Source organism: Triticum aestivum, chromosome 5B (assembly GCF_018294505.1).
Source record: "Triticum aestivum cultivar Chinese Spring chromosome 5B, IWGSC CS RefSeq v2.1, whole genome shotgun sequence".
In the NCBI taxonomy this organism is placed as follows: domain Eukaryota; kingdom Viridiplantae; phylum Streptophyta; class Magnoliopsida; order Poales; family Poaceae; genus Triticum; species Triticum aestivum.
Window position 1 is genome coordinate 55,926,415 of NC_057807.1, and position 22,478 is coordinate 55,948,892.

At 43.3% G+C, this 22,478-nt stretch overlaps 2 protein-coding genes across 2 annotated transcripts; both read left to right on the forward strand.

The window, feature by feature from the left end:
- Nucleotides 1-381: 381 nt before the first annotated feature.
- LOC123115658 (glutaredoxin-C1) lies at nt 382-1,025 on the forward strand. The gene has a single exon (XM_044536775.1). It carries the CDS (start codon nt 657-659, stop codon nt 915-917), a length of 261 nt encoding a protein of 86 aa, XP_044392710.1. The 5' UTR covers nt 382-656; the 3' UTR covers nt 918-1,025.
- A 9,538-nt stretch (nt 1,026-10,563) lies between these two features.
- Nucleotides 10,564-11,223, forward strand: LOC123115660 (glutaredoxin-C1-like). Its single transcript, XM_044536776.1, has one exon. It carries the CDS (start codon nt 10,682-10,684, stop codon nt 10,991-10,993), a length of 312 nt encoding a protein of 103 aa, XP_044392711.1. The 5' UTR covers nt 10,564-10,681; the 3' UTR covers nt 10,994-11,223.
- The last annotated feature ends 11,255 nt before the right edge of the window (nt 11,224-22,478 follow it).

A 22,478-nucleotide genomic window follows, 5' to 3' on the forward strand; every position in this document is an offset into this window, starting at 1 on the left:
TGCACGCACATATTTTTTGGGATGAAAGGAAGGAGAATTGGTTTGAACGGAAGGAGATCAAGATGTTATCTATCTTTCTATTTTTACCAAGGAAAGAGAAGGATCAGTCTTACACATGTTCTGTATGGGATCTGTTGTGTTTAAAGGCTGTTGGGTGGGGTCCACCTACACGCATATTGCACGAGAAAGAGACGCCACGACCAAAATAAGGAGTCTAGTTTGTTATCAGGTTGGCGAATATTTAATTAGTTAATTCTTTGTTAGTTAGGATAAAAGTAAGAGTCCACGTGAGTTTAGCTTTGTTTCTAGGCCGGCTACTACTATAAAGCCAAGTTATGCGTCCCATGTAATGCAGGTTATATTTTGATATGAAATAGACAGATGTGTTTTTAGGGGTAGACACCCGTATCAAGTTTTTGAGGTAGCTTTAGAAAACCTCTTTGTTGCGATTTCTGTGAGGAAATTGTTTTGCGCGTGAGGTGCTGTCGTCCAGATTGTTTCTCTCGTGCTGAGCCGCAAGGTTCAAACCCTCTACTTCGTGTACATCGCGTGCGCGGGCGAGAGATTACTGCTCTGAAGGTGGAGTACCGTGAAAGATCGGGCCGCAATAACAGATCGGATCTTGTCATCGAGGTTCGGTGAATATCATCTTCGGCATGAGCTCCTGCTGCATGTGCCACACGGTGACGAGCCTCCTCCGGGATCTCGGGGCGAACCCGACGGTGGTGGAACTGGACGAGGACTCTAGGGGGAAGGAGATGGAGAAGGCGCTGGCGCGGCTCATCGGCCGGAACCCTGCCGTGCCGGCGGTGTTCATCGGCGGCAGGCTCGTTGGATGCACCGACAAGGTCATGTCCCTTCACCTCAGCGGCAAGCTTGTTCCACTGCTCCGTAATGCGGGCGCGGTCTGGGTGTAGTGCGTGCGAGGACTTTGTAGATATTCGGCCTGATGCATTGGGCGCCAGAGAATTATGTAATACACGTATGTGTACGTGCTCTGTTATCCTTTCCTGTATCAGGTGATGATAGACTTAAGGAAACCATGCAGGTCTTTTTACTAAATTCTTTTAACACATTACATGTACATACACTCATTCTTATAAACGCGTACACACACATCCTATTTCTATAAGCACCTCCGAAAGACTAACCCGACACATCATTTTAACATTGACGTGGTCGCAACAGACACTTTGATAATCGATGGAAACGTCTCCTCCCACTGAACGCACATCCAGAAAAATGTGAGCACCGGTCTCAAGTCTATGGCTTGAACCCTGTTGGGCTTGAGAAACAACTGTTCTCCTAAGTACTAACCATCCAACCACATGTTGGTTTGCAGGTTTGTTTACTTTTGATGGGAGTACCTGTCATGTCAAACTGTTAAGCATTATAATTTGTGGTGTCTTAAGTCAAACTTTGTAATAGTTTATCAAAATTATATCAAATACGAGTAGTGCCAAGTAAATACAATCTGAAAATATATTACATGATGGATCTAATGATACATAATAGGTATCGTGAATGGTGGTATTTTTTCGTGTAACCTTGCTCATTTTTTTAAATGACTTCAGATAACACTATTATGTGAAGTAAAAGTGAGTTCTTTTTTTTTCGAGATCAAACTTGGCGGGTACATGAACTTTAAACTTCAACTTTCAAAATTTTAACTTTGATATTTAAACTTTCAAATTTAAAACTTCTCAAAATTTTAACTTGTAAAAATACTGAACTTTGAAATTGTGATGAACTTTGCACATAAATGAAATATATGAAAAAAGCATGTGTGGGCCCCACCATGAAACTCTTCCTTGCCCTAATGCAGCTCCTAAAAAAATGTGTATGGCCACCTCATATAGGTGGGTTTCTCGTGTTAAATCACTCGGCCAACCGACAAAATGCCTCTAAGCGCTTGAAGACCCCCTACGGAGGCCCCCTATAATTCGGGAAAATGCATAGGGGACAACTTGCCTTTTGTTCTTCTGGTTTTCTAGTCAGTTTTCTGAAGAAGAAAAAAGCTAGCTGCATGATTTATTTCATATTTTAAAAATGTTTAAGATTTCTTTGAAATGGTCTGTTTTAAAAATGTTCTCGAATTCAAGTATGTTCATCAATTTAAAAATGCTTGCTTGTTTTACATAATGTTCATGAATTATAAAAATATTCATTTATTCCTAAAAATCTTCTAATTTTTTAAATGTTTATGTTTTTAAAAGAGGTAAAAATGAAAATACGAAAGTAAGAAAAAAGGGTTTTTATCAGTTTTGCCATCGGTTGTATAACACTACTCAGTTTTGCCATTAAAAAAATTTTCACTACTCAAAAATGCCATTGTTCCGTTAGACACAACCTCAAAAAGACCATTTTTCAACGTTACCGTCAGGTCAAGGGACGTTGACTGAAGGTAGATGACGAGAATACCCCTGATCTCATATTTCATATTTTAAAAATGTTTAAGATTTCTTTGAAATGGTCTGTTTTAAAAATGTTCTCGAATTCAAGTATGTTCATCAATTTAAAAATGCTTGCTTGTTTTACATAATGTTCATGAATTATAAAAATATTCATTTATTCCTAAAAATCTTCTAATTTTTTAAATGTTTATGTTTTTAAAAGAGGTAAAAATGAAAATACGAAAGTAAGAAAAAAGGGTTTTTATCAGTTTTGCCATCGGTTGTATAACACTACTCAGTTTTGCCATTAAAAAAATTTCACTACTCAAAAATGCCATTGTTCCGTTAGACACAACCTCAAAAAGACCATTTTTCAACGTTACCGTCGGGTCAAGGGACGTTGACCGAAGGTAGATGACGAGAATACCCCTGATCTCAATTTGCACTCTCTCTCCATAGTATGGCCCCACTTGTCAGGATAAAGAATTTTGAAGAAAAAAGAGACCTGTCGGGTTTCGAACCCGACACCTCGCTGTCGATGGGGGCGCATGATTACCATTCCAACCAACCCAACATCCGTTCAAATATAGAATTCTATTCTGATAGTGTAATCTACCTTGTCTTAATTAAAGAACCTAATCCTTTGCACGACCTGCTCATGCCAGTTTTCCCAGTCGGAACCACAATTCCTAGCCGCCGCCGCCTGCCTAACCCCTCAACCACCGCCGGTCGCCGGGCTGGCCGCCCAGCTCCGGCGCGCCTCCACTCGCCGCAGCTAGCAACAAGAAAAGACACGACACGCTGTTGTGTTGGAATACTATTCCATCTACACAATATAAGGGATGTATGTCCTTTCACATAAAAAGATTTATGTAGCTCAGCTGGTTAGGAGCTCTTGCGACGTGCAGGCCGTGGTCTTGGGTTCGAAGCCCCCCACAAGTCAAAAAGAGAGAGAAAGGGGAGTTGACAAATGGGATAAGGGTATTTTCGTCATCTACCTTCGGTCAACGTCCACTGACCTGACGATAACGGTGAAAAATGGTCTTTTTGAGGTTGTGTTCAATGGAACAATGGCATTTTTGAGTAGTGAAATTTTTTAATGGCAAAACTGAGTAGTGTTAGACAATCGATGGCAAAGATGATAAAAAGATATTACTAGAAGAAAGACTGGAAACTAGACAGATGGATAGTGGTGGAGCTACCATACGACCAATCTGGCTGGCCCAACATGGAGCGGTTGGTTTGCTACGTTCGTGTCGGTTCATAATATCGGCAGATGTCTTGATAGGTTTGCTCAAGGGGCAGAGTACGCAAAGAGGATCAGAATGGGTGCACACGAGACAAGGGTATAGTCAGGTTCGTTTCTTCGGGGTGAGGTAATACCCTACATCTTGCATGTCTGATATGTATTAATGTTGTCTTGTATCAGAGTTGCATGTTGGCACGTTAAGGACACCGACTCGCGTGGCCCCTATGTATGTTGATGGACGATGAGTAGGATTACACGGGCCGAGTCAGTTTACATTGCTTATAGTCCAAGGAATCTATTAGAGTACATGTGTTGTGCACCAAGCAAGTAAGGAGGTGCCCTCTGAAGGAGGCCTATCATCGGGTAGAGGCATGGGCCTATGGCTGGCCTGGCAAACCGTCGGTGCATCTAGTGCCCCTTGATAGTCTTGGAGATTGTTGGACAAAATAGTTAAGTGACTATTTTTTTTGTGAGTATACACATGAAATAGGTCCCTGAGGAGATTGCTTATCGTGTGGTAGACGATCCCTAAATAGTGTTGACAAGTAATAGTTTTGGTATTTTGTTCGAGGAATAATTGGTTGTAGCGAGAAAAATGACCCAAACGGGAAGATTGTAGTTTCATTTTTCACTTATTAAGTCATAGGGAAAACCGTACCATTAAGGGGGTAACTTGAGATTTAGATCATCAATGTGTGCTCAATCCAAAATCAAATTCTTCAAGTAAAGAAGAGAGAAATATCTTCGTGTAGAGTGTTTATTTTCCGAGTAAGAGAATGTTCTTTGGGACTCCGAGAAAGAATCACTTGCAGTTAAGTCAACTTGACTCATTGAGTGAGTTTGAAATCTGACCATTCCGCCATGTGTCAGTTCTCCGTTGAGTGGTCCGTGCCCTTAATGGTCATTTCACACCTCGGGATTGCTCCTTTATATAAATAGCCCCTCATCCCAACCTGAGATGGTTGGCTGCCCTGTTTGACATGACAAGACACTGTCTGAGCAACCCCTCCAACAAGAGAATTGAGACAATCCTAGAGAGGAAATAAAGAGAGCCTACAATATGTAAAGTGACTGAGCATCATGATGAAATAGATTTAAGCTTAGATTGTACCTTACTCTTGTGGATTATGCATCCACTAGATGGTTAGGTATCAGTTCGGAATATCCAAGAGCTGTCGTGGGGGTCGCCAAGAACAAGTCTGTAAAGGTCTGGAGATCACCTTGAAGATCTACCTAGAGTAATTGGCCGGAGTTTGAGGGACTTTAGGTCAAGGACAATAGAATGAAGAGAGTTTTTTTCTGTGTTAAATCACAAGTTTCTCCAACCAGACATAACATTGTGTCAGTGGTGTGAAATAGGACAAAAAAAATCTAGAGTCGCCATCGAGCACCACAGTTCTTTTGCTTACTCTCATTACTTCCTATAATCCCCCCTACTCTTAAAGAACTTCTCCCTTGTGATTTCTCTCTGTGATAGGTTCTCTGGAACTGCTAAGTACTTACGGGCTCACCATGTTAGAATTATATTTATCTCTTACAGTACTTGTATTTTTGTATGCTCGCCTACTTGTCATTTACTTCTACTTAGTTATTATTCTATCACACATTCTGATAGATTTATCTTAGTGGAGTTGCCTAGTTATTTCTCGAAATCTCTTCTGCAGTTTTATCTCTGTTTAGTTTCTGCCTTAAAGAGAATTTTCATTGTACTTGTTTGAGAAACTTGCTTTTGTTGAAGAAACTTTAAATATCCTCTTCACCCCTTCCTCTCTAGTTGATTTCTGATCCTGCAATTACAATCAGAGCAAGGTACCCCCTTGTCACCGCACATTTTGGTCTAATCGCGTGGACTTATGGGAATGCCGACTCTAGTGAATTTCAAGTCAACGGAGGACAAGATGTGCATCCGCATAAATGTCATAGATGAAGATCTCTGGAGAATAGTTCAAGATAGATATAGACGACACTGCCTATGTTACTCTTGAAGAGAGGAAATACTGTCAGCTTAATTCTCAAGCTAAGGACATCATCTGGAATCATCTCTCTAAGGGGCAATTCGGCCACGATAGTTCTATGAGGACATCAAAGGAAATCTGGGATAGACTTGCTATGGTGAATGAAGGTGTTCCCACTTAGAAAGAATCTCGGGTTGATACTCTACGAAGCTAGTTCAATCGCTTTACAAGACTTGAAAATAAGTGTGTTCAAGATAATAATGATTGTCCATATTATATCGCCATTGAGCTCAACGAACTTGGCGCTATTGACATTACTGATCATGAAGCGGTGAAGAAGTTGCTTCGGCCTCTGGACAATTCATTTGATACTCTGATTCCGATGATCAAAGAGCGCCCAGATTACAAAGATCTCAAACCCACAAATGTTCTTGAGAGACTTAACACACATGAGCCGCAAGAAGAAGAGACGGGAGATTTGTATGGTTTTGACTATTGTGAAAGCCATGCTCTCAAGGTTGCTGTTGATTCTTCCTAGGAAGAACACATTGATGACTATGAATTTACAACCTGGTCATATCGTCCAAGATCCCGCATTGATTGTGGAACGCTTCAACCGATACAAGAAGAAGAGTCACTTCTAGAAAAAAAATCGAAGTATAGCTCAAAATCTGCCTATGGCTCAAATTCCTCCAGTGAAAACTCTTGCTACAAATGCAAAAAGACGGACATTTGATCGATGAATGTCCTCTGTGGGAGATTGAGGCTAGGAACAACGACAAAGTTACCAAGAGCAGTAAGAGTAGGAACAATAAGAACTATGATTCTTACCATGATAAGAAGAAAAGTAAGCATTTCAAGAATAAAGAGAGTTCATCCTCATCCTTGAAGTCAAACTCATACAAGAATGAGAATTCTCACAGGGCGACGGCTTATATTAGCAAAGAGATGGATTTCGAGGAAGAAGCGTATGAGCCTGAAGAAGTTGAAGAAGAATCGTCTGTTGAGGAATCTAGTTCCGGCATCGCGGGTGTTGCTTACGTCTCTACACTAACATCAAGCTTGTTCTTCGACAATGATGACAGCAACAGCGAGGCACCTCCATTCTGCTTAATGGAAAAAACCTCTAAGGGAACTAACTCTCGGTCGAGAAAGAATTCATCATCGACCGAGAATGGAAATTCCTCGAATGGGTTCTAATGTTGATTCTTCCTCTTATGAATATGAGCACTATTCTTGTAACCATTATGTTCATACTTCTAAGGAAAAAATCCGCATATTCATACAACTATGCTAACCACTCTTTGAGAAAAAAAACTCTAATGCCCCTCGAGCAAAGTACTCTTATGTTCAGCGTCCAGCTAAATCTTATCAGTCGCCCATCATGACGTGGGTTGTTAAGAAGAACTAATTCTTCTGCAGGACTATTTCTCCGGTGGCACCGAATCGGTCATGGATAGTGGATGTACTAATCATAAGATCAAAGACAGAAGTTTATTCATCGATCTTAAATTGACTACTTCGTCACAGAAGTATATCACCTTTGGCGACACCAACAAAGGAAAGGTAATTGAGTTAGGTAAAGTTGCTATATCAAAAGAGAAACACATTCATAAGGTCATGCTTGTTCAATCTATTGGATTCAATCTCGTGTCCATTTCAAATTTTGTGATATAGGCATTATGGTGTTATTCACCAAATCTAGATGTGTGGTTTTCATGCAAAATGATAACACCTTTATAGTCGAAGGTGTAGAAAATGTGATATATATATTTTGGATTTCTCTAAAGGTCCCTCGGTTACCGCTTGTTTTCTTGCAGAAACTATAGAGGGTTGGTTGTGGCACTAAAGGCTTGGCCATGTATGTATGAGAAACTTGCAGGAGTTGGTGAAGAAAAAGTACATCATAGGAATTGCCGATGTAAAATTTGATAAAAATCGCCTCTTTAGTGCATGTGAAGCTAGCAAGCTCGTGAAGAAATCACATTCCTCGGACTACCATGATCATGACAAGGCCACTCGAGATTCTTCAAATGGACCTCTTCGGGCTGCAGAAGTACTCTAGCTTCGGTGGTAACCACTATGGACTCGTCATTGTCTATTATTTCTCCCAAATCACATGAGTTTTCTTTCTCGAGGATAAATCCAGAACCCAGAAAATTTTCAAACATTTTGCCAAAAAGGCTCAAAATGAATATGAAGTCACCATCAGGAACGTGAGAAGTGAAAGTGGCACAGAGTTCAACAATACTCATAGAGAGTTTCGAGATTTTTTACGGTGCATCATACTACCCAAAATAGTGGGTAATATTTCGGTATTTAGTTGATCCAACGGTTAGTATCGAGGGTATATTGATAATTCCCTGTCAGGGTAGATTTGTTTTTCCTTAATTTTAATTATAATGATTAATTTAATTAACTAAATTAATCCCATCGCATGTGACGCCGCCCGCGTATGTTCTTGACGAGATCGGATCAGTGTATGTTCTCGACGCGGCCTTGCGATTTGCTTGCATCTCCGGCCGGCGGAATCAGTACGTACATACTCCCTCCGTTCGGAATTAGTTGTCGTAGAAATGGATGTATCTAAATGTATTTTAGTTCTAGATACACCCATTTCCGAGACAAGTAATTCCGAACGGAGGGAGTATATGTGTATCAATCAACCTGCTTGTCCTCACTTCGTGTACATGCGTTCTTTGGCAGAAAGAATTTGCCTCGATGAGTCGGGCCTGCGCCAACGTTCAGTTCTTCCCCGGCAACATCGTTAGCTACAGCGAGAGGGACGCCGAGCCCATGTAGGGATGTCAACCGGGTCCCGTTTAATCCCGTTTAAAGTCCATTTATGATATGATAGTTCAAAAAGGTTTTTTGTTTGTTTGAGAAAAATGAACTATCAAGCTAGCTAACTAAACGGGATTGCGGATGCCGTTTATTTGCCACTTACATCCCTAAGCCCATGGAGTTCGCCGCTGACATGCATGCTGACCCTTCTTGGCCGGCCAGGCATGGACGACCGCAGCGAGGGCGATCTGTTTTGTATGGAGGCGTTGGGCCTCATCCAGCCGATGAACCTAGACGGCACGGCGGGTCGAGCTTGAGATCGACGCCATGCTATTGTGCGGCCTCCAGAAGGAGCCCAGCGTGTCCGGCTGGCGACATGCGTGACATCGACTTCGACTTTGAGATCCGGCTGTCACACAATTCTTCCGTGCCTCGACTTCCTGGATTATTGGAGATGGCCGCACCGCCAAGTTCTGGTCCGACCATTGGCTCGATGGACAGTCCATTGCGGAGCGTGCACCGGCCCTGGTGGCCTTGATCCCCAAGCGTGTCCGCAAACAGCGTCTTATCCACGACGGCATGAACAACCGCTCATGGATTGCTGACATTCGCGGTGCCTTGAGTCCCCAAGCTACCCTGGAGTACATTGACATTTGGTGCCGCCTACAGAACGTCTCTACATCCGACGAGCTAGACCGGCTGATCTGGCGATGGACGGCCAGCGGCCAATACTTGGCCCGATCCTGTTACCAAGCTCTATTTCTGGGATCCACCTCCTCGCCCACTTGGCAACTCACTTGGCGGAACTGGGCTCCCCTCAACACCAAGTTCTTCATCTGGGTTGCCTCGCTCGATCGCTGCTGGACCACGGATCGCCTTGCGCGCCATGGAATCCAGCACGACCCCGACTGCTCAATCTGCTCTCAGGAACCGGAGACCCTTCACCACCTCCTGGCTGTGCCTTCTCCAAGAGCACATGGCACGAGATCCTTTCCCGGTGCCGAGCGACTATCACACCACCAGGCGGATCAACCACCTTCTTCACCTGGTGGTCCGACTCCATCGACAGCTCCCCCGCAGGTCTACGCAAAGGCATCGGCACAATCATCATCCTCACTGCATGGCTCCTTTGGAAGCATCGCAACGCTTGCGTCTTCGACGGCGCATAGCCCTCCAAAGCGGTGCTTGTCCGTGACATAAAATAGGAGGCCTGTCTATGGGCACGAGCCGGAGCCACCGGCCTGGCCAACATACTCCCTGTAACATAAAATTTTTGTATTGAGGCTGAGCACCCTCCCCCTCTGCTCACTGCTTTTCTTACCCGCGCCATCTTGCGTACACTGTTAAGGACAGCAACCCCATGTTCTCTGGTCTCTCTATCAATGAAATGATACGCAATCATTGCGTATTCGCGAAAAAAACTTCGGCTCACCTCAGTCCACATCGTGCGGTAAGCAGCGGTGCTAATGCCGAGTGCTGACGTTCAGTTCCTCCCGAGGAGCCTCGCTGTGGCCGACGACGTGATGTCGCACGTCAAGCTCGATGATTGTTGGCCATAGGACTGCTACTCGTTGAGGATTGATGAACAGAGTGAACTACCTAAAATGCCCTTAATTGATCAATATACTACTGAAAATATGTTGTAGTATTGGCTAATCTGGACCCTCCAATCACAAAAATGAACGGCTCCAATAGACTTGATGCACTTCATATCGAAGAGTTTCTCAATTATTATGGCATCACCTATGAGTTCTCCGCAGTTTATACTCCCTAGCAAAATGGAGTAGTGGAGAGAAAGAATCAAACACTCATTAAGATGGTATGCATCATGCTTAATGAGTACAAAACCTCAATGCGATTTTGGGCGAACGCCATCAACAAATGACCGTATGATCTCACCAGCATCTCTCTTCATGTCTCTCTCATCTGACTTGTCGAATAAGGGATAGAAGAGAATTTACTAAAAGGCAGAGCTCCATGCCTTATCCACTATAATCCATTGTACCCCTTCGGTTTATCAGGTCGCCGCATCGCCATTGCCATCCAAAAATTCGATGCTCCACACCGAACCCATACGTGGAGTGGCGCAAATTAAAGGAGTCCCGCATTTATCCCAACCCTCCCGTATCACCTTTTTCCGGTCAAATTGCTCGAAGATCATCCTGTCGGTGCACATTTGCATGGCTATATATGCAAGGCTCCTCTACGTCCAGCTCTAAGCAAGCTAGCACAACTCAAAGTCAGCCTCGTATACGAGAATCAAGCGCTCTAGCACTAGCACTGAAGACCGGGCCAGTCTGATGGAGCAGGTGACGAAGCTAGCGGGGCAGCGGGCGGTGGTGATCTTCGGCATGAGCTCCTGCTGCATGTGCCACACGGTGACAAGCCTCCTCCGGGATCTCGGGGCGAATCCGACGGTGGTGGAACTGGACGAGGACCCTAGGGGGAAGGAGATGGAGAAGGCGCTGGCGCGGCTCCTCAGCCGGAACCCTGCCGTGCCGGCAGTGTTCATCGGCGGCAGGCTCGTCGGATGCACCGACAAGGTCATGTCCCTTCACCTCAGCGGCAAGCTCGTCCCGCTGCTTCGTAATGCAGGTGCTGTCTGGGTGTAGTGCATGGGAGGGGTTTGTAGATATTCGGCCTGATGCATTGGGCGCCAGAGTATAATGTAATGTGTACGTGCTCTGTTATCCTGTCCTGTATCAGGTGATGACGGAGACTAAGGAAACCATGCAGGTCTTTTTACTGTTGATGATGATTGATGGGAGTACCTGTCCTATCTAAGTGGTTTTTTTTGGGAGGTCCTACCGATGGGTTACACATTATAAAAAAAATTGTGAGAGATCTTGTGATCTATTCATCAACTGTCAAACTAATACGAAGAATGGCAAGGTAATACAAAGAATACCAGAAGTAAAAATTATATTCAAATTCGTAGACCATCTAGCGACGACTACAAGTACTGGAGCGAACCGAAGACGTGTCATCGATCACCACATGGACTCTTGCCCTACCTGGTACAAGTCTTATCCAGCTGCTATGTATTGGGGGAGTGCCAGTAATGGTCTTGGTTTTTTTCACATAGAAACTGGTGGCAAGGAGGACACTGATTGGCTGAACTTTGGTAATGTTGGGCTAGTCTTAGTTGAAAAAGGAGAGATCAACGAAACAGAGCTGGTTGCTTTTCTGATATGTGGAAAACCAACTGGCCCTGGCAGATCAGGAGATATGACAGCAAAAAAATTATTGTTAGCCCCCCCCCCCCCCCCCCCCCCCCCCCCCACAACACAAGAAGATCAAAGAGCTGGTGGAATACCACTCCATCAACCTGAAGAAAGAAGGGGTGACCATTTCCTTTAGTGACTGGAATGGAGAGATCCCAGCTTTTGATTATCTGGAGGAAACATGGATTGTTATAGAAGGAATACCTCCCAAATGGATGTCTTGGAACATTATTGCTCACATATCTATTGTGCTTGGTGTCCTGGTTAATGTAGATTGGCACACTATCTTCAGAAGCTTCTATGAGAAGGTGTGAATTCAGGTTGCTGTGAGAGATCCCAGCAAGATTCCCAGAGATAGAATGGTGAAGATTAATCATGAACTGTATTTGTTAAAGTTCTTTGTGGAAACTGGGTTAGGGAGTGGGCAATCAGACCTACCACCAGGCCCTGATGATAATCCTTCACAGAAAAAGCACACTGAAGAGGAATTTGATACAAGTGAGGATGACTTACTTGGAGAGGATATGGACGCTGGTACTAGTAACCATAGACTCAAAGATAAAACTGATGTTGCTGGGACTAGTGGGACTGCTGCTCAAGAGTGCTCCACTCCTGCTCCTAATTCCAATAGTTCTAATATGGTCTCCTCCAAGCTACTAGGTGCCTTATGACCAAAAGCTACCTGGAGGTGGTGAAGAAAAAACAAAATGTCAATCGTGGTGCCCCTCTGTTGGAACAATTTGAAGCTGCTGCTAAAGTGACCAAACCTGTGACCCAGAAGAACATCAACACTCAACATAAGTGGGGGCCTGTGGTGGCTTCCAGGGTTAGCACCAGGAACAAGAAAGATGACAGACCTGCTATCCAAAAAGCTCAAGAATTGAAGCAAATCAAAAACCTGGAAAAACCTTATTTGAGAAAAGGTACTCAAAACTCTTTTGCATGTCTTGATGATGCTTTCTTGATTAATACTGCAGAAAGCTCAGGGATTAGCCTGGGCTCCAGCAGTGATAACATCAAAGAGAATGTTTACATTATTAAGCATGTTGAATTAGATAGACTGGCTAAATTTAATTCTGAAAATCCTGATGTATTTATGCCTCCCAATTTAGATATTACTGGTGAGGAATTCAGAAGTTCTGAGCTTGATTCTAGGGACAATGTTGAGACAGACGTGGAGGCATATAATAATGTGCCCTCTACTTCAGACTCCCCCTGGATTGAGGTCCAAAAAACCTCTTCCTGCAGAGGAAGAAGGAAAATTAACTTTGTTATTAAATGATAGGTGTTTACTGAAATATTAGAGGGCTCAATGGCCCCAATAAAATTGACAAATTAAAAGAGCTCATTAGAGCCAATTGCCCAGATTTTATTTGTGTCTCTGAGACAAAAAAGAGGAGTTTAATATCCTTCAGCTTGAAGCTTTTGATCCTAGATCCAATTTCCAATGGAAATGGCTGCCTGCTGTTAATACTGCAGGAGGGATACTGGTTGGTATTAAGGCAGACATATTTGACATTGTTCAATGTGATCTACACAATTACTGTATTTCTTGTTTACTCAGAAACAAACAAGATAGCTCTATTTAGAGAGTTATCTCTGTTTATGGCTCTGCCTATGACCAGTTTAAACTGGATTTCATTAATGAGCTTCATTTCATTCTAGCTGACTGCACAGGTCCCACTTTAGTAGGTGGGGATTTCAATCTAATTAGAGAGGCTAGTGATAAAAACACTGGTGCTATTAATCAGCATTGGGCTGACCTCTTTAATGATTGGATCAACAAATTTGGTTTGCTAGAGCTCAAAATTAATGGGAGGAAGTTCACTTGGGGAAACAATCAGGATAATTTAGTAATGGCTACTATAGACAGAGTTTTCATGTCCACTTATTGGGCCTTTGAATTCCCTGGAGTGCAACTCATAGCCCTTCCTAGATTGGGGAGTGACCACACCCCTCTGGTTGTTGACACTTGTGCCTTCCCCATTCCCAAGAATAAGCAATTTAGATTTGAGAAATGGTGTCTTGAGGTTGAGGGCTTTAGAGAGGTTGTTATTAAAGCCTGGACTGCTAACTGCCCTTTTACTAAGGCTATAGATATTTGGCAGTTCAAAATCAGGAATTCCAGAAAAGCCATCAAGGGTTGGATGGCCAATTATGAGGCTGAGCAAAACAGGCAGAAACAAGCTCTAGTGGCTGAATATAACTGTTTAGATATTATCTCTGAAACTAACCCCCACCCCCTAACACTAACAGAAGAATTAAAAAAATGTAGGTGACTTGGAGGGAATTTGGAGGAAGGAAGAAATCAAGGTCAGACAGAGATCCAGAGAGAGAGATATACTTGAAGGAGACCTAAATGCTGGTTATTTCAAAGCAATAGCAAATCAGAAGAGGAGGAGGAAGCAGATCATGGTGCTGGAAGGAGATGCAGGTAATGTAACTGATCATAATGATATTATGAAAGTTGTTGTTGATTACTATAAAAAGCTATTTGGTTTCCAAGATAAAATTAACATCAATCTAAGAGATGACTTTTGGGAAGATGGTGAGAAAGTTACTGATGTTCATAACAACATCCTTGATGCCCCCTTCTCTGAAGAAGAGATTAAAGTGGCTGCCTTCGGCTCTTATGCAGAAGGAGCCCCTGGGACGGACGTCTTTCCCTTCTTATTTTATCAGCATTTTTGGGACCTTATTAAAAGTGACTTGTTTGCTTTATTTAGAGATTGGGAGAAGGATGAGCTAGATCTTTATAGACTTAACTTCTCCTTGTTAACTCTAGTTCCTAAAGAGGCTGATGCCAGCAAGATAGAAAAATTTAGACCTCTTGCTATGATTAATTGCAGCTTCAAAATCTTTGCCAAATGTGCCACTAATAAATTTGGCACCATTTGCAAAGACTTAATTTCTTTGAACCAGACGGCCTTCATAAAAGACAGATATATTGCTGAGAGTATTATCACAGCCCATGAAATTATTCATTCTGTGCACTCTAGTAAACAATCTGGTTTTGTTTTTAAATTAGACTATGAGGAAGCCTATGACATGATCAACGGAGATTTCATGCTTGACATGATGCACATGATAGGTTTTAGCTCTAGGTGGATGAAGAAAATTGCTTCTTTATTACATCTAGGATCTGTTGGGGTTACTATTAACAATGTCAACAATGATTTTTTTATTGCTGGTAAAGGAGTTAGGCAGGGTGACCCTTACTCCCCCTTACTTTTTAATTTAGTTGCGGATGTTTTCACTAGAATCCTTATTAAAGCGGCTAGTAACAACATCATGGAAGGCCTCTTCCCTAGTTCTAATCCAGCTGGCATTATTAGCATGCAATATGCTGATGACACTCTGTTATTCTTGAGTAACAACCCTGCTCATGCCAGGAACCTTAAATGGTTGTTATCCTGTTTTGAGCAGATTTCTGGGATGAGGATCAATTTTCATAAATGTGATCTGGTCCCTATTAATGTGAACGAGGAAGAAGCAAATATATTTGCTCAAATCCTTGGTTGCAAACTAAGTGATTTTCCTATTAAGTATCTAGGAGCTCCTCTCCACCACAGAAAGCTGAAGAAATGTGAACTTCAGCCTACTGTAGATAAGATCATTAAAAAAGGGGCTGGGTGGAGAGGCAGATTACTATCTTCTGGCAAGAGACTCACATTAGTGAAAACTTGCTTGGTCACTATACCTAGTTACCTTATGGGTATTTTTAAATTCCCTACATGGGCCATTAAGTTGATTAATTCTCAGCTGGCTCACTGTTTTTGGGATAATTACGAGGGCCACCACAAGTATCACCTTGCTGCTCGGGAAAGTGTGGCTCTGAAAAAGCAGCATGGGGGTCTTGGCATCCCTAATATTGCAAATATGAACCTTTGCCTATTAGCTTCTTGGGTTAAGAGGTACTTCTTAGATGAGGGCAAGATTTGGAAACAAGTCATTGATGCTAAGCACAACACCCATAGTCCTAATATATTTGCTTGCTCTAACAATGGTGCTTCCCCTTTCTGGAAAGGGATTCTGTGGGCTGCTAAAGCGGCCAACATAGGATATTCCTGGAATATTGGAATGGCAAGAGCATCAGGTTTTGGAGGGACCAGTGGATCGGTCATACCACTCTAGCCTCTAAATATTGGAGTCTATATAGTATTGCCAATGAACAGAATATCACTGTGAGTGATGTCTGGGATGGCACTAATCTAAAAATCTCTTTTAGGAGATGTTTTACTAGGGATATGTTAGCTGAATGGGATGATCTATTCAATTCCATCAAAAATACTGTGCTGAAAGACAAAATTGACACTGTCCGTTGGAATTATGATACTAAAGGTATCTACACTGTTAAATCCTTCTACAATATTATTAATTTCAAAGGGATTTGCCCTGGGAGCCTCGTGTCCATTTGGAGTATCAAGGTCCCCTTGCGCATTCATATATTTCTTTGGATCATGGCTAAAAATAAACTTTTGACTAGGGATAATCTTCAGAAAAGACAATCGGTAGATGATGCTACCTGTCTTTTCTGTAGTGATCCTGAAACTATTGAGCATCAGTTTTTTGGCTGTGTCGTTTCGATGGAAATATGGAGAGTGATTGGGGACATTTCTAACAACCATACTGGGATGTCTGTGAATGACATGCTCGAATGTTGGTCCTTTAATAAAAATCACCCCGTAGATTGTTTACTGCATTCTGCTGTCCTATGGGCTTTATGGAAATATTGTAACGACATGTGTTTCAATCATATCCCCTGGGTTGGGATGCATGTGTTGTGGAGAAATATTGCTATTACTTTGGACAGCTGGGCGGTCTGATGCTCAGGCCCTGTCAAGGAAAAAGTGCTGCACTTGGTGCGGAAGCTGGAGCAGTTAGCAAGATTCCCACCCCTCCTGCTTTGGCCGGATCCTGGCTAGGCCTGCAGAAGTGCTTGGAGGTGCTACGTGATCGCGATATCGTTTGATTTCCTTGCCTGATGGTTGTAGCTCACTTCGAGACTGTCTTGAATTTTCCTTTGAATTAGTGATTGTTGCCTGTGGGCACGGTCTCCTCTTTTTGCTGGGGCAGCGCGTGTGCTGTTTAATCCCCCCGCGTACTTGTAACAAAATGTGGATCTCGTGTGGTTTCGTTTGGTAATGCAAATGGAATCGGGGCTTTGAGCCCTTTTCCTCTAAAAAAATCGGGCAACCTTGTTTTAGTAGACAGTCGGGAAATCGTCGTGCTAAGCCCCTATAGTTACGCATTACAATTAGTGGTGTCTTATGTCAAATTTTGTTATATTTTATCAAAAATATATTAAATACAAACAGTACCAAATAAATACAATATAAAAATATACTCCCTCCGTTCCTAAATAATTGTCTTTCTAGAGATTTCAACAAATGACTACATACGGAGCAAAATGAGTGAATCTACACTCTAAAACATGTCTACATACATCCGTATGTTGTAGTCCATTTGAGATGGCTAAAAAGACAATTATTTGGGAACGGAGGGAGTATTACATGATGAATCTAATGATATATACCGGTATTGTGCATGGTGATATTTTTTCTGTAACCTGGCTCAAACTTTAAAAAAATTGACTTAAGACAACACTATTATGTGAAGTAAAGAAAGGAGTTTTTTATTTTCATATCAAACCGGGTGGGTAGATGAACTTTAAACTTCAACTTTCAAAATTTCAACTTTTGGTATTGTATTTTCAAAATTTATTTATTTTTGAAAATTTGAACGTACAAAAGTATTGAAGTTTCAAAATTGTGATAAACTTTGCACAAAAATGAAATATATGAAAAACGCATTTGTGGGCCCCACCATGAAACTCTTCCTTGTGCTAATGCAGCTCCTTGAAAAAAGTGAGTGGCTGCCTCACATGTTGACTCCCTACGGAGGCCCCCTATAATACGGGACATGCATAGGGGACTATTCCTCTTTTGTTCTTCTGGTTTCTAGTTGGTTTTCTCAGGAAAAAAGCTAGCTGCAAGATTTATTTCATATTAAAAAAAAGTTCTTTAAAAAATGTCCACGTATCTTAAAATGATTTTGTATTTTAAAAGTGTTTTGGAATTCAAGTATGTTCATCAAATTTTAAAAATGTTCATGTATTTTACACAATGTTGTCGAGTTATAAAAAATATTCATGTACTCCTAAAATTGTTCTAATTTTGTTACATGTTTATGTTGTTTTAAAGATGTAAAACAAAAATATGGAAGTAAGAAGAAAAAAGAAATTAGCAGAAGAAAGACCGCAAAAAATAAACAGACCAGAACAAAAAACAAAAAGAATTACTCTGGAAACTGCATCTCAGCGTGTTTAAGATGTCCAGCCCATGGATGGTCCCTCTGTTCGTTTGGGTGACATCTTGTTTAATAAAAGAGGGATAACTAGAAATTTCCCCTTTTACATGAGCAGTTGGTTTGCTTCATTCGTGTCCATTCATTATACGAGCAGATCCCTTGATAGGGTTGCTCATGGGGCAGAGTACGCAACAAGGATCAGACTGGATGTACACGAGACAAGGATATAGTCAAGTTCGCTTCTTCAGGGTGAGGTAATACCCTACATTTTGCATGTCTGATATGTAATAATGTTGTCTCGAGCGAGCATGTATGATATGTGTACACGCATATCGATTCACAGGGCCCCGACTTATATTGGTGGACAAGGGATAGGATTACATGGGCCTGAGCCGATTTAGATGGCTTGTAGCCCAAGTAATCTGTTAGAGTACATGTTTTGTGCACCAAGTAAGGATGTGCCCTTCAGAAGGAGGATATTGGTCGCATAGAGGCATGGGCCTATGGCTGGCCTAGTGGGTTGTTGGTGCTTCAAGTGCCCCTCATACTTTTGAAGATTGTTGGACAAAACAGTTAGGGGACTAATTAATTTGTGACTACTCGGGAAGTAGTTCTCTAGGAGATTGTTTATCGTGTAGTAGACGAATCCTCAAAATTGTGTTTATAAGCAATAGTTTTGGTGTGTTGTTCGAGGACAATTGGCTACACTACTAGGAAAAGGGCTATAGATGATATGGCCTCTAATGGCGCACCAGACATGTGGTGCGCCACTACTATATAACAGTGGCGCACCATGTGTCGGTGCGCCACTAGTAACAATTTTTTTCCCCAAAAATACTAATGACGCATCAGGTTTCAGTGCGCCATTACCAGCCACAGAGTGCGCCACTACTATAAGTTTTTCTTTTTCTTTTTTGCAAAACTACTAATGGCGCACCACCAGCTGGTGCGTCATTAGTAACCAGGGTTACTAATGGCGCATTTGTAGGTGGTGCGTCATTAGTAACCTAGGACCTGCTAGATATTTTGGACAGCCACACCTACACACTCACTTTCCCCACTTCATTCTCTCCACCTCCTTCTCCAAGTTTGTCTCGGCTGCCTCCTCCTCCTCACCTCATTTGCACCATAGATTCATCCAAATTAAGTGGTTACATTACCTTTTTTGATAGGTAAGTAAGGGGAAAACTATCTTTATGTTGTAGATCTACCTTTTTTTCCGTCCAACAACATGCACATGCACTTTTTATGGCCTAGTTAGATCTATGTATGTTTGTGGTGTTGCATATGTTTGCGGTGTTGCATATATGTTTGTGTTTGCAGGTACCGGTATTTGAAATGCGATAGTTGCCAATATTTTGCCGGAATGTTGATTCATTTCCGTTTCGGCGAGAATTTTGGCACTATGCATTCTTTTTGTTCCTATTTTTAGGCAAAGTCATGCCAAATTTTTTCTTGGTTCTAAAATATCGTTTTGCTCTACCCCGCAGGCGACCATGGTCCGCACGATGGCCGAAGGCATCGTGAATAGCTTTTTGAGCTCCGCGAAGGCCGAGATGCTTCAAAAGAACGAGACGGAGATAAGATGTCCGTGTCGAAGATGCAAGCTGAGGAGCCTTATGGACCCGGATTCCGTACAGGTGATGAAGATGATTATGAAGTCGTCCATGGGGGCCGAGCAAGAATTGAGGAAGGGCAGCAAGACAACCGCGGCGAGGGCGGGCGAGAGGACGAAGAATCTCCAGGACATGATCACGAAGTACATGCAGTACACAGTCATCATGTAGAAGATGCCGGACATGATGATGAGGAAGATGTCAGAGTAGACGAAGGGCATGATCATGAAGATGAAGATGCCGGAGCAGACGACGATGGACCATCGATGGGCTGGGTGCAGGACCCTCATATTCAAGAGCTGCTTCTCAAGCAGACGGATAACGCAAGAGCTGCCGCCCGAGAGAAAGCCAAGATGGATCAACTGGAGATATACGCAGTTACTCCATTGTATGAAGGATGCAGGCCCGATGATACCCGCCTGAAAGTAACGCTCATGGCTCTGGAGATGAAGGTAAAACACAAAATGACCAACGCATGCTTCGACGAGAACATGTCATTCTGGCGCGAACGTCTTTCCAAGGGGAACAAGTGCCCGACCTGTTTCGAGGAGGCGAAGAAAATCGTGTGTCCTCTGGATTTACCGCACGTGAAATACCATGTGTGCATGAAAAATTGCATCATTTATCGGGACGAGCACGCAGAGTCTACCATATGTCCGGTGTGCAGCGTCACTCGATACAAGAAGAGGAAGAAAGCTCCTCGACAAGTGGTGTGGTACTTTCCGATCACTCCTCGTCTACAGCGGTATTTCGCGGACCCTAAGGTAGCAAAACTCCTGCGTTGGCACGCGGATAGGGAGGATAAGAAGCGAGAAGATGACGTAAATGATCCGGAGATAAATAAAAAAGACAAGATGCTGAGTCACCCTAAGGATGGGAGCCAGTGGCAAGCGTTGAACTTCGAACACCCAGAATTTGGGAAGGATCCAAGGAACATCGTGCTGGGCGCGAGCACCGATGGAGTCAATCCGTTTGGCAGCCAGAGAAGCACACATAGCACCTGGCTTGTGTTTATGTGGATGTACAACCTTCCCCCTGGTTGGGCATGAAGAGGAAGTACATTCACATGAGTATGCTAATTGAAGGGCCTAAACAACCAGGGAATGACATCAATCTGTATCTGGGGCTGCTGAAAGAGGAGCTAGACACGCTGTGGAAAACGCCAGCCAATACGTGGGATGCCGCAGAGAAAGAATATTTCCCTATGAGAGCCGCACTGCTCACAACGGTGCATGACTATCTCGGTTACGGATATGTCGCGGGGCAGGTGGTCCACGGATTTTCTGGATGCGTCAGGTGCATGTATGACACAACGTATCGCCAGCTAGATAGAGATCCCGGGTCTTCAAAAACCGTGTTCATGGGACATCGAAGGTGGCTTCGCGACAATGACCCATGGAGGAAACGCAAGGATCTGTTCGATGGTGAAACCGAACCCTGAAGACGCCCGCATATGAGGAGCGGCGAGGAAATATATGAGCTATTGAAAAATTGGAAAGATTGCCCACTACCGGGAAAGAAGCAAAAGGCGCCAGAGCCGGGAAAGAAGCGAAAGGCGCCAGAGCCGCTGCTGAAGGTATGGAAAACAAGGTCTGTTTTCTGGAACTTGCTGTACTGGAAGATCCACCATGTGCCTCACAGCCTTGATGTCATGCATATCACGAAGAACGTGTGCGAGAGTCTGCTTGGTACCCTGCTCAACATGCCAGAGAGGACCAAAGATGGGCCAAAAGCAAGGGCAGACTTGAAATCAATGGGCATTAGGGAGGAGCTTCACGCTAATGATGATGATGATGATGATGATGAGGCGAAGCAGGACACGGAAAGTCGTCACAAAGGCAAAAAGGCCAAGAAGACCGGAAATGACTACCCTCCCGCGTGCTTCACTCTAAGTCAGGAGGAGATTGATCCGTTTTTCACCTGCCTCATAGGAGTAAAACTTCCTTACGGTTACGTGGGGAAGATAAGCAGATACCTAGACCTAGCGAAGCAGAAGTTCAGCGGGATGAAGTCTCACGATTGTCATGTGCTGATGATGCAGATACTTCCAGTTGCAATCCGTGGGATCATGGACGCACACGTCTGTGAAACGCTATTTGGCCTATGCAACTTTTTCGACGTCATCTCTCGGAAGTCGGTTGGCGTGAGGCAACTCAGAAGGCTACAAGAAGAGATCGTGGTGATACTATGCGAGATTGAGATGTACTTCCCGCCCGCATTCTTCGATGTTATGGCGCATCTGCTGGTCCATATCGTGGAGGATATCATCCAACTTTGGCCGACGTTCCTGCACAGCATGATGCCGTTTGAAAGGATGAATGGTGTCATCAAAGGATACGTTCGCAACATGTCACGTCCAGAGGGAAGCATAGCTAGGGGCTTTCTGACCAAAGAGTGCATCTCCTACTAAACGAATTATCTAGGCATCGAGAACCCCGTTGGTATGCCCGTCAACAGGCACCTCGGCAGGCTCGCTGGATGGGGTCACCTGAGGGTCGCCGTGAAATGCATGTCGACTTCGAGGGTCGACTCGCCGACTTTGAAAGAGCAAACGTAGTCGCGCTACAACACATAGACGTGGTTGATCCTTGGGTGGTAGAGCACAAAACCTTTATTGAGAAGACGTACAATGATCGAGGCCAACAGAGGACGGACAGAGATATAATCAAAGAGCACAACTCATATTTCATGCGTTGGTTCAAGCAGAAGCTTCTGTCGTACCCTTTACATGAGGATTCTTCCACAGAAGAACAACTCATATTCGCCTTGTCACAAGGCGCCGAGCACAACCTGATGACGTATGAGGCGTACGATCTCAACGGCTACACATTCTACACCGAGGGAAAGGACATGAAGAGCGATGGTTATCAGAACTCCGGGGTAACGATGGAATCCTACACCGGTAATGACAAGGACAGATACTACGGAAGGATCAAGGAGATCTGGAC

Bases quoted from the DNA above. Each gene is read 5' to 3' on its own strand.
- LOC123115658 (XM_044536775.1), top strand. From the start codon at position 657: ATGAGCTCCTGCTGCATGTGCCACACGGTGACGAGCCTCCTCCGGGAT.
- LOC123115660 (XM_044536776.1), top strand. From the start codon at position 10,682: ATGGAGCAGGTGACGAAGCTAGCGGGGCAGCGGGCGGTGGTGATCTTC.